This window comes from Hippichthys cyanospilos, chromosome 3 (assembly GCF_059441005.1).
Source record: "Hippichthys cyanospilos isolate Australia breed blue-spotted pipefish chromosome 3, RoL_Hcya_1.0, whole genome shotgun sequence".
Taxonomy (NCBI): Eukaryota; Metazoa; Chordata; class Actinopteri; order Syngnathiformes; family Syngnathidae; genus Hippichthys; species Hippichthys cyanospilos.
In genome coordinates, this window is record NC_142371.1 from 26979162 (window position 1) to 26996263 (window position 17102).

At 39.2% G+C, this 17102-nt stretch overlaps 1 protein-coding gene across 3 annotated transcripts in view; it reads left to right on the forward strand.

Annotated features, from left to right (window-relative positions):
• Window positions 1-1277: 1277 nt before the first annotated feature.
• Window positions 1278-17102, forward strand: part of LOC148426601 (integrin alpha-8-like) — a 48825-nt gene continuing 33000 nt past the window's right edge. The window contains exons 1-7 of one of the 3 annotated variants that reach the window (XM_088410205.1): window positions 1278-1568; window positions 3258-3388; window positions 7203-7303; window positions 7660-7783; window positions 10003-10064; window positions 10501-10546; window positions 14588-14713. In XM_088410205.1, the coding sequence (XP_088266331.1) occupies window positions 1387-1568; window positions 3258-3388; window positions 7203-7303; window positions 7660-7783; window positions 10003-10064; window positions 10501-10546; window positions 14588-14713 (772 nt within the window). In that variant the 5' untranslated portion in view covers window positions 1278-1386. Of the gene's footprint in view, window positions 1569-3257; window positions 3389-5319; window positions 5503-7202; window positions 7304-7659; window positions 7784-10002; window positions 10065-10500; window positions 10547-14587; window positions 14714-17102 lie in introns of those variants that run through there. The other 2 variants (XM_088410207.1, XM_088410206.1) reach the window with 2 other exon arrangements.

Below are 17102 nucleotides of genomic sequence, written 5' to 3' on the forward strand. Positions count from 1 at the left end.
GGTCAGGAAGTGAGAGATGACAGGTGTTGGAAGCGTCTCCATTTGACTCTTCAAGGTTTTTTTTTTTTTTTTTTTACTTGACAGACACTAATGCTGTTTCATTTGTCTTGCTGTACTGTCAGACTGCCAGAGGAGTTTATTTTGTTATTAATGCGCCTGTAAAGCTCTGTTAAATTAAGCAGACTGTCCAAAGTGTTTTTTTCTCAGTCCATTATCATGATCTTTTTGTAAATGTTTTTGATACAGGGGATTTTGCAGTTGTTTTATAGCCAAGTCATCCAATATGATGCAAATCTAACAGCAACGTTATTGTTGTTGTTTTAATCACAAATTATTACATTTGAAAGATGCTTAGTTGAGTATAAATCTGATTTGAAATATATATAAACTCATATAAACTCACGATTTATTCAATTGTATGAAAAAAAAACAAAGTACAGCAGCTATACATCTTAATTTTGTCTTCTGCTGCCAAGTGAAAGATCAATTGGTTGGTCGGACTGTCACTATATGTCAGCAGCATAGATTCTTGCATTATTTGTAGTAAATAATATCTATTTACACATACAATCCCAAAGATATATTTAGTAATAGACATTCAGTTTTTTACATATGCGTACTGCAATTTCCTGTGAAATTACAATGTGTCTTATTCTACCTTTTTGTAGAAAGAGGCATGTTTCTTACAAATCAAGACAAAAAAAAGACCGTCTCGTTTTGTTATTCTGTCTGTTGACGCGAGAGGAACAGAAACAGGAACCACATAAACGGGAAAAAACAGATACCCCCCCAAAATAAACCCACAACCAAAAATCCCAACAGAACATGACACTAAAATGCCTGTAAAACAAAAAGTTAACTTTTTTTTTTCAAGAAGATGACTCATAACGCAAGGGAACATTGTTTTAATGAAAGCAAAGGGGATGTTAGTTCTGAATGCACGACACAATTTCCTCATTTCCTGCGCATGTGTGCACGTTAAAGTCGCGTTTAGATTGTGTTTATTGTTCAGGCATTTAAAACGATGCATTAAGACCCCCCCCCCCCCCCCCCCCCCCCCCCATGCGGAAAACGCGCCATAAACGGAGCGATGACGCAAACTTTGCGCGCTCAATTGAGGTCTGTGCCTGTTTTAATGTCCGCGCTTCTATGAGTATGGGGGTAAAAGTTTGGAGCAGGGGGGCGGGGGTGGGACTTGGTTGCATTGTGGAGGTTCCCAAGCATAGACCTGCTGCTGCTGGCTTGAAGGGGGTCAGAAGAAGGAGAAGATCCGGGGGAGGAGCGCGGCCGCGGTGATCCAGACGGACTGCAGCCGGCACTTGAGGCGACCTCACCTTGCGCACGGCGGGACCTCCACAGTTGAACCCGGGGGTCCTAAGCATCAGGATGGAGCGTTCAAGGCACACAGGAGTGTTGATACTCCGGCTAGTCTCCCTCTTCTGGTGCGCGCCAAGTGGGGTATGGAGCTTCAACCTTTACGCACAGCATCCCACCGTTTACCACGGACCCACTGGGAGTTATTTCGGTTATTCCGTGGATTTCTTCCAGGCAAGCACCGACAGCAAAACGTGAGTGGCCACTTTGTCCATCGCAACACTAAGGTAGACATGCATAATCCCCAGAGGTTCAACGTTCCAATTCAAGAACTTCATAAACATTTTTACATGAAGGATTATTCAGTACTAAGTTTTCTTCAACCTGATCATGTATACATGAGACTGGTACAGAGCACAGCATCCTATTGATTGCTGGATAATGCAATTTTTATCCTCAAGTAGCCAAATAGAGCATTAGATAAAATGTTCACAAATTGTGCTGTGTACAGTGGATATATATTAATAGCGGATAGGGAAAATATCAAAGAATTTGAATGCACAACTATGAAATATTGTTGTAGAAATTTGACCTTTAAAAATAATCTGTCTCTGCTTGTACAGGAAAGGAATAGTCACACAGTGCATGCATACAGTCAATAAGCATGCAAATGATACATTGATACATTATGTGTGTAGACATATATGTAATTTTTTTGTACAGTAATTCCTCATCTTTCATGGTTAACTCTTTTAGTGCCAAGCATTATCAAAAAAAAAGAAACCTCTAGACGGCCAGTATTTTTTGTATTTTCACTCAATTTTCAAGGCCGACAGAATTTTGTGTGCTATGCATATGTAAATATGGGTAGTATCATATGAAACATTGATTTCCATTCCTTAATTTGAATTGGAGGTAATGTCCGTGTTCTAAGTGTGGAAGCACAGCAATGATCACACTAAAGTGCTCAGTTGCCTTATATTGGATAAGCATTAGTCAAGGGTGTCAGCTACCATCCATAAAAATCATATTTGATGAAATTTCATCTATGTGTATGTGAGTACCTGATTTTTTTTAAATGTGAAAAATATTTAAACTTTACATTTTTGAGGCAAACATTACTGCAGTACACATTTACTTAAATCTTAAATGATCAAACCTTACAGAAACTGTACTGTTGTCCCTTCCCGTTCCTTTCCTTTTGGCTGCTGTAGTCTCACAGAGAGCTATGGTTATATTAGCGGCGCCCGAAAGTATAATTAGAGTAGCTGACTTGAAATTCCAATTTATCAGCACAGAAATCTAAGTAAGAGATTTACAATGCTCCGGTGCAGTGCTGCTCTTTTCTGCTTTTCCTTTGCATCTACCTAACAAGGGCGTAAAATAGCAAGTAAAATAATTAACTCATTCATTACCTAGCTCAGTAAAATGGGAACATCTGTAGCTGTCAATAGCAGTGAACAAGTTAAAAAAAATCGAATTGGCAGTCCAAAAAATGTTTATTTTTGTAATTTGGTTGCTGATTTGTTGTGTAAAAGGTCAGAAAATTGGATTTCCAAAGTAAAAGATGCTTGTAAAGTTCTTACTCTGATTTTTTACTATGCTAATGAGTCTGCTTTAATAAAGGATAAATGAAATTGAGAATATTTGCTGTTGTGAATTCTGAGCATTTGGACACCTTTACACCCAAACAATCAATTTTCAAAACTATTTTTCAATTGATAAGGGAACCGAAACATTGCTGAATAATAATTTCATCTATGCACATATGTATCAACGTATTTAAATATATAGAGTATAATTAGATTTGAGGAATAAACTTATCTCTGAATATGCTGCGCTAAACTGTAACGTAACAGATGGATGACTGAAAATGGATGTTTTGTGATATGCATTGCCTTTTCTTTCCTTACATTTCTTATAAGATGTGTTTTGTGCCGCAGGTTCAGTGTGCTGGTAGGGGCTCCCAAGGCCAATACCTCCCAGCCTGGCATTGTGGAGGCCGGGTCTGTGTACTACTGCCCTTGGCCTGGCCTGCCTGACAGCTGCAGACAAATTCCCTTTGACAACGCCAGTGAGTTCCCGCCCTTATTTTGTTCTGAACCGAGAGGTGTCTCAATATATTTGACGGAAAGAGTTTGCGTATGGCCCTTTTAAAGCTAAAGGTGACCTCAGTTGTTACATTTGAAACCAATGAGTTAATTGTATGTGAGCTGGCATGCTCGTGCTGTTTGCATGGAAAAACAAGAGCGATAAGGCGTGTGGGTTTTATCAAAAAGATGGCAGTCAGGTTTGCTGGGGCAAGACTCAATAGTTTGATATGCAAAGTATCCAATCGGCTCCTGCTTCATTTCCAAAGGAGGTTAAAATAAAGAACACAAGAAAGGCGGGGAGCATGAGTGGTGGTGGGGGGCTTTGTGTGCACATGGGAATTTAGTTCCCTTTCGGAAGAAAGAAGGGGGATTGGGTGAGGTCTGCTTTTCATTACATCTTGAAAATGTATCCCTGTCTCCTTTCCCCTCCTCTTGTCTCCCCTTCTCCTCCATCAATCCACCCCCTCGCTCTCTTTGAGATGACTTAACATCCTCAGAATGAGAGGGCAAAAATGACTTTTTCATGCCCACTTGGCTGGAGGAAGTGGCTTTAAATCATCGTCTGAGCAGCATCAAATTTGAAGGCTTTGTAAAGAAAAGTTATGATCACACGTATGAAAATAAAAGCCTGCATTATACAGCATACTATAAGTATGTAGAGACCCATGTTCTTTGTTGTTTTAATGAATTTATTTTTCATGGACAATAATACTTTTAAAAACATATTTTCCCTCTTGCAGTCAACTGAAAATGACATCACTTGTGCTTGAGGCTCGGGTAACGAACAATCATGGCCCACCTGCTAGTTATGTGATGTTAACAAGCAGAGCTGTGAGGTGTTCATGAAAATAATTTGGTAATAAAATGAGCTTTTTGCTGTTGATTATAACTGAATCCATCCATCTAGCTGCTTATCCTCACTAGGATCGCTGTCTTGTGGGCCTGGCGGACACCCCGGATTGGTTGCCAGCCGCAAATGCTACAGCTATCCGTACTTTGGGATACTTTATGCACAAAAATGAACAATACAGGCAATGGATTTGGCGCGCGTTGGAAGTTCTCTTCTTGCATGTAATCAGTGTTGGGCAAGTTACTTAAAAACTGTAATGCATTATTTATTATTATTATTTATTACTATCATTTCAAAGTAATTACATTACAATATTACTGTGTTTGAAATGTAATGCATTACACTACTATTGCAGTACTTTTGTATTACTCTCATCACTATAACTGGAAATATGGATTTGCCGTTCTAAATGGAGCTCATTACATTCATTACACATCCAGTGAAAGGTTGACTTAAGCTTAAAACAACTACAAATCATTTCATCTGTATTGTATCGTAAACCTTTAAAGAAAAGGTGCAAAATCTTTTTACTTTAATCTCTTTATTACTTAGTTTCACAGCACAGTGAAGCATCGTTTATGCTATCGGCAAAAACAGTTAGTGCATTTCACAATTTCAATGCTAATTTTCAAATTTGAGTTGGCTAGGTTAGGGACACGTTTCAAATGGTTTTGGTGGGGCTAACATTAGCAGCTAGCCAACATCATTGTTATTGTGTGCTTCATCTTGATACATATTGACCAGAACTATTTATAGACTATTATTAGCAATTGTACAGTGAAAATTAGTGTTAACTTACCTTGTCATTATTGCTAGTTCCGAAAGGGATCTTGTTGACAAGGGTTCCAAATGCTGGTTAATCCACTGCGGGAAGCGGCAGCATATCTTCGACATACGACATAAGCCGCCACAAAACACTTTTGTAAGGCATTACTCCCAACGCTGCATATAATTGTCTGTTTTTGACAAAGGATTTTATTCAGATAATTCTAGATAATGCTTCACAAAGGTTCAGTTTTCAGAGTTAAGTGTTTCTGGGTTAATTGCCTTTTCTGAAATCCAGCAGTTGCAAGTGTGTGCTTGTATATGTGCAGTTATCTAAATAGTATGTACAGTATCTCTTTGTGGACTACTAGGTGATTGATGACGGAGACCATGGTGGATATTTCTAGAGTTACAGCAGACCCATTATTACAGGTACAAACACCAGACGAGAAAGAAGCACACATGTACACAATAACCAGGGTAAGCGTGGCAAACATCTGTGTGTGCGCATCTGTCTTGCTGGTTATAATCCATGCGTCAGTTTCACATGTGCACGGTTATGTGCACGTACCTGCGTGTTTTCATGATAGCAGTGACAAAAGGCAGACATGTCATGTCATGTCATGTCAGTATCGTGGTGGATGGAAGACTGAAGCAAATTAGTTGGACATACTGTAAAGAAAAAAGTACTGTATTGGGACATCTGAACATACAGGAAAAGAAAATATGTAAACAGAATTGCCACTATAACAGATTTATACAAGATTAAGAATAGTTTGTGGGGACTTGAGGGCCAGAGAGATCAATAGTGCTGGGACTCACACAATACAATCTCGCTGACGTTTATCTCAAAGGTGTTTGATGCGACTAGCTCAACCAAATTCCGTCAAACCAAACTAAGCATTTCTTAATGACTTCACGTTTGGCACCACTGAAGTGCATATGAATGAGGTCCTAACCCGCTATTTCAAATTTGAAGTTTGTTTAAGCTAGCACTTAATTCCACGTGGGGGGGGTCTCTCTGCTGCCGGTGGCACCGCTAGATTGTTCCCAATAATCGGATGGATCAGGATCCATCTGAACTTTGTCATCTTTTTGTAGTCATCAGTCTTTCTCCTGAGAGAGAAGACGCGGAACTTGGAGCGATTTGCGCAATGTAGAGCAACCCGAGTGACACTATCGCCTCCTGGGAGGCTTTTTTTTACTGCTTGTCTCATCCTAGACTCTTTTGATTCCTTCTTGGACATTTCCTTTATGAAACATTTCTTTGATGTTATTTGTTTGTTTTCTTCAGTTTTCTCTGTCATTCGTCATCATTCTTCAAAGCTTGCCAGACACCCCCTCTTCCTGTTGTTAATTTTCATTTTTTTTATTTGTTGTCTGATCTCTTGATCTCTGACCAAATTTACTTCTGCCACCCAGCGGATATTTTTATAGCTTTGAAAAGGCTTTTGAGCCCTGTGCTTTGAAGGGGAGATGCATCAGTGCCCAGAGATACCTCATACACAAAAAAAAAAACCAACAAAAAAAACTGTTTTTATACGAGGTTGGGAGTGAGTGTAAGATTTTTAAACCATATTTTTATGCAGGATTGGCAGTGAAAGAGTAGTGTTCTGAAAACACGGATTAAAAAAAGTTTTGGTGACAAATGATAACATTTTATAGACTCCCCAGGGGAAATCAATCAGTCAGTTAACTAATGACGAAAATGCCATATTCACCACAGCCAGGCATTGTTGTGAACTGGTCGGCGCAACATGTGCACATGCATAGTGCGAATTTGAATGAGCATGTGTTGAAGGAAGGTGTTTCACAAAGATGGGGCTACACATTCCTAAAGAGAGCCAGCTGCAATAATGGTGGAAAATATCCACAAACACATACAAAAAAAAACATTACACCAGTCCGAACACAATTTAGTGCAGTCAGCGGGGAGATGCTTGTTATGTGTTATTCTCCCAGGTGCTGTTCTATTTTATGAGACCAGCTTTAGCTATTTAAAAAAATAAGAACAATAACATCCTGACAAATGTCTCTTTTGGTGTTTATTTAATGGTCTGTTTAAGGCTGTGTTTTATCAAAGATAAATGGAGTCAGCGCCAAAGTTCATGACATTTTCTGATGCCAACATTAATGATTTTCATGCATTTTTGCTCATTCTTGCTCTTTCATGTCTCCAGATAACCGCATGATAAAGGTAAATGGCAGCAGAGAACCTTTGGAGTTTAAATCCCATCAGTGGTTTGGAGCCTCAGTTAGGACACACAAAGGCAAAGTAGTGGTAAGCATTCATTGGAAAATTGTAATAAAATGTTTATTGTCCGTAGCAAAAAAAAGATAAAACAGTTTAGCAGCTTCAACTTTAGTAGCACGTCAGACTATATATCACAGCAAATGATGCGGTACCATGTACATAATCGTCAGAGATCTGCTATAGTAAAAAGGAATCTAAAGTATCAGTATAACAGTAGTTTAGAATGTGACAATAAAATATATTACTATGTGTGTTACTTCTGTGGTTTAAAAATGTTAAAAAATGTGAAAAAAATATGTAAAATGAATCAAAATCATTTGATTTTCTGTTCTTCTGCTTTTGAGGTTGTTTTTCCAAAAGTAAACTTGTAATGTATTGTGCAGGCGTGCGCTCCTCTCTACCACTGGCGTACGGTGAAGCTGAGCGGGGAGATGGATCCCGTGGGTACCTGCTACGTGGCCGTCCAGAACTTCAGTGCCTACGCAGAATATTCGCCATGTCGGACTAGTGAGTCACTCTACCATTCCGCCTACACTTCCTATCCACCTCACCTATTATTTTTTTTCTGCCTTTGCAGTTTTCTGTAAGAATCTGAATGGAGTGCACGCATTCATTGGCCACAACATAAGCTAATGAGTAAAAATCAATGCAATATATTTTTAGATGAATACTTTTAGAAGGCATTTATTTAACAATGTTTTTATGACGCACCTAACTGATGTCTAACTTACTACAATAAATCAAAATAAAGTTGTCTAACATGACCTAATGAGTTATTTTTCCCAGGAGCTGGCATAACAGTTTGACATGTCTTTCTACTATTTGCAACTATTGTTCCCAACTACAAACAACACAATATTGTTCTGCAATCACATTCAATTGATAATTCTGGGCAATAACAACTTCATTATTCTGATGTTGTCATACATAACTTGTTTGCCAATGCTTGCTAGCAGATTGGGCTCAGATATAGCTGTGTCTAGCATAAATTAGCCACTAGCTAGCCCCTTGAGTGCTCCATATAGGCTGGCCTGACAGACATACATAACACAGTTGCTGGTCTAGCCAGAAAATTCATCTCTCGAAAATTTACGGGGAGAGATTTGATTAAGGAGGAGAAAAGTAGTAAAAAAAATGTTGATTGTCGAAATTTACAGGTTCCACAATTAAGTGGATATGCGTTATTCGGTAACCCATATTTATCATTATATTTCACCGAGCAAATACATGTACAGTATTTTCATTTTTATCCATATCATCAATATTCGATTCAAATTTTCTAATGCTAATGATGCTTCCCTACTGTCAACTGAAAATGTTATCACACGTATTCACAACCAACAGCTCAGCTTGCGAAAGCCACATGGCCAAACTCATAAAACCTGTCAACGCTGGGCTAAAATGGTATAATTTTCTGTTGACAGCATGTGGCAAAATGTGCTTTTTAAGCTTTAATAAAAATATTAAGTTTTTGATTAAATGTAGACAAAATATTAACATTTTACTGCTGAAAATAGCAAAATAAGTACCACTTTAATGAACCTATTATGTAGGTACATTTAAAAAAGCTACAGAAGCTAAATAAATTAACATTGTGTCGTTATCATGTGTTAGCTTGCATTCTCATCCTAAGATTTTTTTTCAAATTATTATACTGTTTTAGCTACATGAGAATGACAAATTATTAGACACATCTGGCGTTATGAAGCAATGACTGCTAACTGGCTTATTAATATATTAGCATCTTTATTAAAGATGCTAAACAGTGTAAATTTTGGTGTACCAGATTATTTATCTGATACAGCTCTTGATGTATCATATTAGCTTTTGCAAGGCTACCTGATTAGGTTCCCGTCAAGAGAGCTTATCTTGCGATCTCATGCTTTCCCTCCCAGTTGCACCCGAACACCAAATACTCTCCTGATAAATGGACTTGCTACTTCACATCTCACTTTCAAGTCCTTCCCCAACTGATAGTATATCTGTGTCTTTTTTCTGTCATCTTAATGGGCTTGTAGGGATTTTTCCTGCATTGCACCCTAACCCTTCCGCCCTCACATCCAGGTCCCTCCTGCTGTCACCCCTCCCTGCAGGGTGATACGAGCACGATAAGGACAAATGGAGGCTATCAGGTGGCACTTCATAAACAGTAGATCAAATGTGGCCTTTATCGCTTTACTCTCGGCAAACAAATCCTTCTCTGTTCACACTCACATATACACGTGCATCTTATGGTCGTCATCGCACAGAAATACATGTGTGTGCGTGCCAGTGCAAACAAAGCCCCACTTAACACAGTGAACCATGTCGTTCTCAAGGGGGACATAAAGCTGCACTGCATTTCCTATCATATGTCAAATTTCTGCGCTTCCCCTAACACTTGACTGTGTAGCCTCCCTACATCCCATAAATCAACATTGTGTTTATACACGCATGTGCGTTGCTACACATCATCAAGCTTCACCTCGGGGTGCCTCCAACAATCCATCCTTTTGATTTTCATGCACATTTAGGCTGTGTAATTCAAATGAAAATATGCCTTCGACAATGCTGTTTTTCTTTTTTTTTTTTGTATGAAATTGTTTCATCTGATATGAGTAATACGCTCTCATCGTGTCAGATGAGCGTTTAGCTCCAGAAAAGAAACTTTCCCACTGATTAAAACAAATGACATGCTGCTGCTTTACACGCAATTGTGTGTATGCGTGTGCTTTTGTGGTTTGCAGATGACCCGGACCCAGAGGGGCAGGGCTTCTGCCAGGCGGGCTTCAGTGTGGATTTCACAAAGGTACGAATGAATGAAACAAAAGCACATTACTGGCAAAGACTCCCTGAACACACCACGACACGTCCCTTCTTAAAGTTACAAAGGGAGACCTCCCTTTTGAGATTTATCGTGAAAGATGGGAGCCTGCTTGTCTCGTGGGGAGCCTCTTGTCCCAACGTGCCTCTTAACACAATAGACTAGATGGACACATATGCATTCTTTAACTGTAAAGTCTGTGGGACCTTTAACCTCCATCTCATGGTCCAACGTAACCCTCCTATACAGGAAGCTCTCACTCACTGCAAATGTTGTCAACATGGCTGACAGCAGGAATCAAACATACACGCATACGTACTAACATATGCACACAGGACCACATTTGTTGCTGCGTAAATAGTCACATGCACTCACAAGTTCCTGTCACATGACTGACCGCAAGTAATTGTATTTATTCCAGGAAGGAAGGCTGGTGGTAGGAGGCCCTGGAAGCTTTTACTGGCAAGGTAAATGTAGTAACACACTACGCATACACTAAATCGATGGAGTGGAACCTCTGAAGTCAAAGAAGTTCAAATTCAACCAAACATCCATCCATAAAGTCTCCAAAAGGTGACTGGAATGTAAACAGGGAAATTTAACGAGGGACTGAAATGTAATATGTACCTACATACATACGTACAATTACATACATTTTCTGTATGGCTTATTCTCATTAGTGTCACCTATCCCATAGAAGAGCAGATGAAAAGAAAAAACCCATTCACTCATATATTTACACCTATAGACAAGGGGTCCATTTTTCTGAATACACATTTTCATCTTTTTACTTAAAAGATAAAACTGGAACAATACATCACAAAACGAATGTTGTGATGATGCAAAACTAGAAAAAAGTCTTTTCATACCATTTCATACGAGCGCGCAGGAGAAGGGGAGGGGCATCACTTGGTAGGAAACTACTTGGTAGGAAACTACTATAAAGCATTTCAGAGTGCTAAATAAAAACAAATAACACATGGACAACAGAACAACAGTGGTAGAGGGCTTTATTTTGAAGTCAGCTTTCGTATCCATGGTATCATATTGGCCAACTTGAGTCCTCTGGAATCGTGACTCTGTTTTTATTGCTGTCACATTGCAGAGCTACCAACATCGACAGACTGTCATTTAAAAAATCATATTCGAACGCTGATGAAATACGTTAAGAAGCCGCTTATAAATTATGCTGTCATCGTTTGATAGGACATAAGTCTCCAAAATTTGCGCTAGCAGCAAACTATGCATGTGGTACATTCAAAGACAGTCTGACATTTCGAACTCAAACAGAAAAATGTCCGTCAATGCTTTAAATGTTAATAACTTTAAATGTGGCTCCCTATCAAGCTATAAAAGCTGATCTAGATGAAGGCAATGACGTCGTGAAATGACTTTGATGTTTTTAATTAATTACAATAAATGGTCCATTCAGTCGCTTGTAACTAATCAAATAGAGAAGGCTGCTGTCTTCCATTCTTGTGGTTGCTATGTCAATTAATCAAATGAAGAATAATGCTGCTTTAATGTTTAGTTCCAAAAGACTGGAGCACATTAAAATGATTCCTCTTTAAACAGCCATTAAAACACTAAACAAGAATAAAATTCAGAGCTACACCATGTAGTTTCATTTTCATCAATTTTCTAACAGACCTTACAGGACGCTGCTTGTAATGTTACAGTCCATTCCCAATGGTGATTGGCTGCCGTGAGGCAACGTGCCAAAAAAAAGTGTAGTTTTTTTTTTTTGGGGGGGGAGGCAGTTTTGTTTTCAGACACGCACCTCTCATTTTCAATCTTGGCCAAACATTTTCATTTTGCTGCATCTCTAGTAATTTCACAGATGATGTGAGGTCCTGCAGATCTGCAATTGGGTGGGCTGCACCACTGTGGCAGTGTTGTAGTCCCCAAAATTGGTCTTGGTCTCAAGACTGGTCTCAAAACCACTTTCTCTGGGTCCCTGTCTCAGTTTGGAATCCAGGACATTATTACTCAGTCTTGACCTTCATAGACAGGGCAGACTCATAAATTTTGATCAAGACCAGGCCAGTTCTACTGTGATCAAGTAATAAACGCAGAATGGTGGTGCTACGCCTTCCCGCTATTGCTTATTTGGATTTGAGATTTGTACTGTAGCAAAAGTAACAACTTGTTTTTTGCAAACATATTGCAAACATATTCCACATGTAAAACAATAAATAATTGTTTTGAAAGTGATAAAAGTAACAACCCTAACTTCAACCCATTATACAACAATGGGTTAACTCAAGAGTGGGGAGTGAATGAGTTGACGAGAAATAAAATAGGTCAACCATCAATCCCCAAACTGTTAATTTTCATATCTTTCACTACATATAGACAGCTTGGGTCAAGATGATGAGTTTACCAGTAACACCCCCCCCCCCCCCCCCCCTACACACACACACACACACACACACACACACACACACAGTGGTGCACTAGCTGTTAAAAAAATGTGTAATTGCAAAGATATGATAGAGACTAACTTCTTCTGCAAGTGTGACAGGAAGTGGGTGTCCATAATGAGCTGTTGGGGGGGTAATGGAGCAAGGTGGAATGGCCCCTCTTCTCTATGACAGAGTTGGCAGGAGGAGGAGGCTCTGAGAAGAAAAGGTGGCGAGTGTGATAGCGGGTCATTAAGGAGATGACAGTAACGTGTTGCAGAAGGCCACGAGATGGATGCGAGGTGAAGGAGGGGGTTAAGGATTTGGACAGCGCAGATGCATTTCCTGCACGATGGATCGCTTGCAGGATGTTGATTTCTGGCAGAATGCTGAAATGACGTAGAATTGGAGTTCACTCGCACAAGTGTGCCAGTACTCCCACTATTCCATGTGTGCTCTCCAGGGTCCCTCCTTTTCCTCTTCACTTATTCTAAATTAAGAAAAACACTGTTCCGTAGATGTACATTCATCTCTTGTTTCCTGTTGGTGTCATTGGGCAGTGTTTCATTTATTTAAAATGGCACAAAGGCAAACTAGATTACAGGTTATGGCTGACCATTTTGGTGCAAGGAGAATTGTGAGAATATTTTGACTTAAAAGGAAAAGCAAAAAAAAGTCACTTTGCGCTTTCAGTATTGTTTGTCCAGTTCTCTGTTTGGAAGGCTAATTCCTGGTTGTGGTTTGTGGAAGATTTGCGAGCTAGTGCATTACCGTAAGGAATGATCCTGCAGAGGAATGCTCACCTGGTGACTCAAATAAAGAAAAGAATTATATAATCAGTCCACAGCCAAACAGCAAAAAAAAAAAAAAAAAAAGTTTGTCTGGCCGTTCATTTGTTGACAATGATAACGTCACAATATTTTTATTTCTGTTATGATTACGAGGAATTTAAGTCAAAGTCAAAAATATTGAAAGTCCGTTTTTTGTTTATGGAATGAAGATCCTTATGAAATAAGGTAATTGTTTGTCATTTAAAACAATACATTAGTATAGCTTTACTAAAGGTAAAAATAAAAAAAGGCAGATACAGGTGTATAGAAACCACCAAACAATATTTTTCCGATCCAAGTTTGTTGTTTGTTAGTCTGCGGTGTCAGTAGCATATAAAAGCCACAGCAAACTACACTAATGGACTGCTCCCTCTCGATGCCCTCGTCTCGGCAAGGCCGGCTGCCTCCAGTTAAAATACTTCCTCTTAATGTTTATAAAAGCACTTTGCCTGGATTTTATAGACTATTATACAAAACGATCATCATCAGCAGTGTATACTCCCTGGGCACTTCATTAGGTACACTCACACGATATCCAATACGTGTATCAAAAATTCTCTTTAAAACGATAATAACGCTGTTTTGACACCGCGAGGGAGGCATTCATTTAACAATTTGTTTATTATTGTGGCTATAGTTTGCAGTAGTGAAGAAATTCAGTGTATCATACTGAGACCAACGTATTATAAACATCTGTCAGTATGAAACAGTGCAGTATACACCACGTCAACCAGCACAATATTGCACACTCTGAATTTGTGCCTAATGTTGCGGCCAGTGAGGGTATGGTCAGCTCGTTGCTTGGCGTACGGGGTGCTCCATTATAAAACGATGTTTCATTAATCAAGTTTAATGGAGAGTTTAATGTGTTGATGTGTTATTTTGGGAGATAAAGTCAGGCCAAGTAGGCAATGTTAAGCTGCCAGGAGGGTTAAGAGTGCAGCGTTTCCTTCGCCTGAGTCCAAACACGCGCACACATGCACATTAAAGAGGATTTATGGAAGGTTGAGTACGGCTGTAGATAAAATGGTTTGTTTGTTTGACCTGCTGTTCAACGGCAGAGCAAAGGTGTTGTTTGTGTCTCTGCGAGCGCATGTAAATCACAAATCCTCGCCGTGAAAAAAGACAGATGTTTTCTTGAGAGCTTTAAGTAACATTAGGAATGTTTCCTGTTTTTTACTCGACCAATGAAGCATTTTGTAGTGAGCGCTACGCAGGCGGTTCTAAGCGGATTGTTCTATGTACAATATCTCTAATCGTATGTGTCTTTGTGCAGGTCAAGTGATGACAGCAGGCGTAGCTGAGATATTGAACGGCTACTCCTTGAAAGCTGTGCTGAGACGAGTTCCAGGAGAGAAACACACATCTGCTGCTGAAGACACACATGATGACAGTTATCTCGGTAACTTACACCCTAATGTGCTGTGGGATATTTAATCATTATTTACTTAATTGATTTGAGAAATGTTATTTCTTTAATGCTAGCTTAATGCTAACAAAATGGATAACATTGATATGCAAACATTTAGCATGATAATAAAAGCAATATACTGTATGTTTGAACACAAACTGTAGTGTGACACATGCAGGCAGATAACATCAATACACAAAGGCTAATCTTTGTATCTCTAAAATCATCACTTTTCATGAGACTCCAAGAATGCAAGTTTGTTCTACCATTAACATCGCAGAGAGATCAAGCCGTTTTCAACACTTTAAATCGGTCATTAAGTTGTAAAAGATGAGGCCACCGTTTGGACTGGCCAAGAGTGTAAATGTTTGAAAACATAAAATTCACCAAAATGTGAATAAGCCCTCATTCCACTGAGGGTTGAACATTGGTAATTGTTGACCATGGTAACGGCTCTTTTGATTTTGTCAGGTTTTTTTCAATGTCGCATTTGTTCTCAAGACAATCTTAGCGCATTCGGAATGTCTTAATTGTTCTGAAAGTCGTCAATGCTTTCACGAGGAAATTTTCAAAATTTCCTCATGACACAAAACACTGTTATGAATGACTTCATTTTTTTGTAAAATTTTTGTAGCAACTAGGTGGCGCGATATGTATAAGAGAATCTTCAATAGATTTGACTTTGTGAAATGTGTGGGGTTTTTTTAAGCTCCTGCAGCTGCATCACATCTTTGGTGGACAAACGGTTTCCTTCTTTACATTTTATTTACCAGTAATTATATTACTCTATATTTTTAGAGGGTACAGTATTTTGTCTTATTTAAAAACGCAAAGATAAACATTTGGGTTTTGTTTTTGTTTTGTTTTGAACAGATTCATGGCATTTTTAATTATTTCAATGGGGAAAGAGAATTTGAGACACAAAATGTTTAAAGACAGATGAGGTTCCGGCTAAAAAAAAATTGAACTTCTATCTCAAGAAACCACTGAACCCACTGTATTTTGTTGACATGCTGGTTTGATGGTGTGCAGTGAGATTTTTTCAAACTTAAAATATGTGCCTTGGCCCCAGAAAAGTTGGGACATTCTCAAAAGACATTATCGCCAAACAGAGAAAGTTGACAAGCCTGTGCGTCTTTCCCGGCAGGATCGATTTCTGGTAGTAAGTTATAGATATGGACTTGGCATCTTCTCATCAAACCATGGCGACTTGCCCTGACACACTATATCAATTCTGTAATATTTGACATCTACGATGCAAACGTATAAGCCTTGACCTGGAAGAGAGGTCGTCCAGTAGTCCACAAACTTCAGTGGGTGTTTTGACCCTCCAGACAACGGGTCAGCAATGACTGGCAAGGTCACATCCCATCTCTTCCAGGGTTCCAGCTTGTGTGCTCTCTCTTGTGCCAGAGCCAACATGATGCTCTCTCTGATGTTTCAGCCAGCCTACGAACGTCTGCTTTCCCCCAGAAGCCTCTCTCACTCCAACCTTTGTCTCTATTTTCCATACAGATTGAGCTGGGAATGTTCAAATTTTGACCGTCATCAACTCTTTGTCCCAGCAATGTTTGAGGACATTTAACTTGTTTCTTCTCTGAAGATTTTTGTGTCAACTCCATCAGGATTATTGAAATGCTCTCTGGGGACTACATGATGATGTTGACCCTTAAAGTGTGAAAACTCTACTGGCGATTTAATGTGCAGTTTTTGTACAAAGTCTTATAGATTTCTCATCCCTGGAATCCCCCATCCTCCCCCTCCCTCTCACACAGACAGAAACAATCGAAGGCAATCTCCAAGTGCCCACTTGCAGTTTTTCAATCCATCAATCCAAGGAGGCCTGCTTGCAGTTTCATATAAACTTACTTAGTGTACTTTCACTTCCTCTGTGGACTCCCGCAATCTTTTGCCAAGGCTTGCACATCTCACGTGCAAATTATAAAGGGAATGAAACATGTCTTACCCCTGTGCAGACATACACTGCATCTTACGTTGCCTCTTTGGCAATATATTAAAAAAAAAAAAAAATGCCCGTATGAGTAGAGACCAGACAGCTCTGTTCAGTGTTCATTCTGTCTGTATGTATGAGTTGATTTTGCAACTGTTCTTCATTAAGTTTTCAAAATTGCATCGCCAGCCACTGGCCTGGCATGCATAGTAGGGCTGTCTCTATCGAATCTTTTTAAAATTGATCATGCTATTGTTAGTTCCATCATATAGTCGTGTAATTATGCCTACCACCTTTTTTAATAATCTAAGGTGGAACATGAGATGGAGCGTATATAATTACTCATTATTTATCATCTTCTGTACGTGTGAATATTTATACCCCGTTTTTAGGGGAGGTTTTCTCCCTTGTTGCCAGTGCAACACCTCA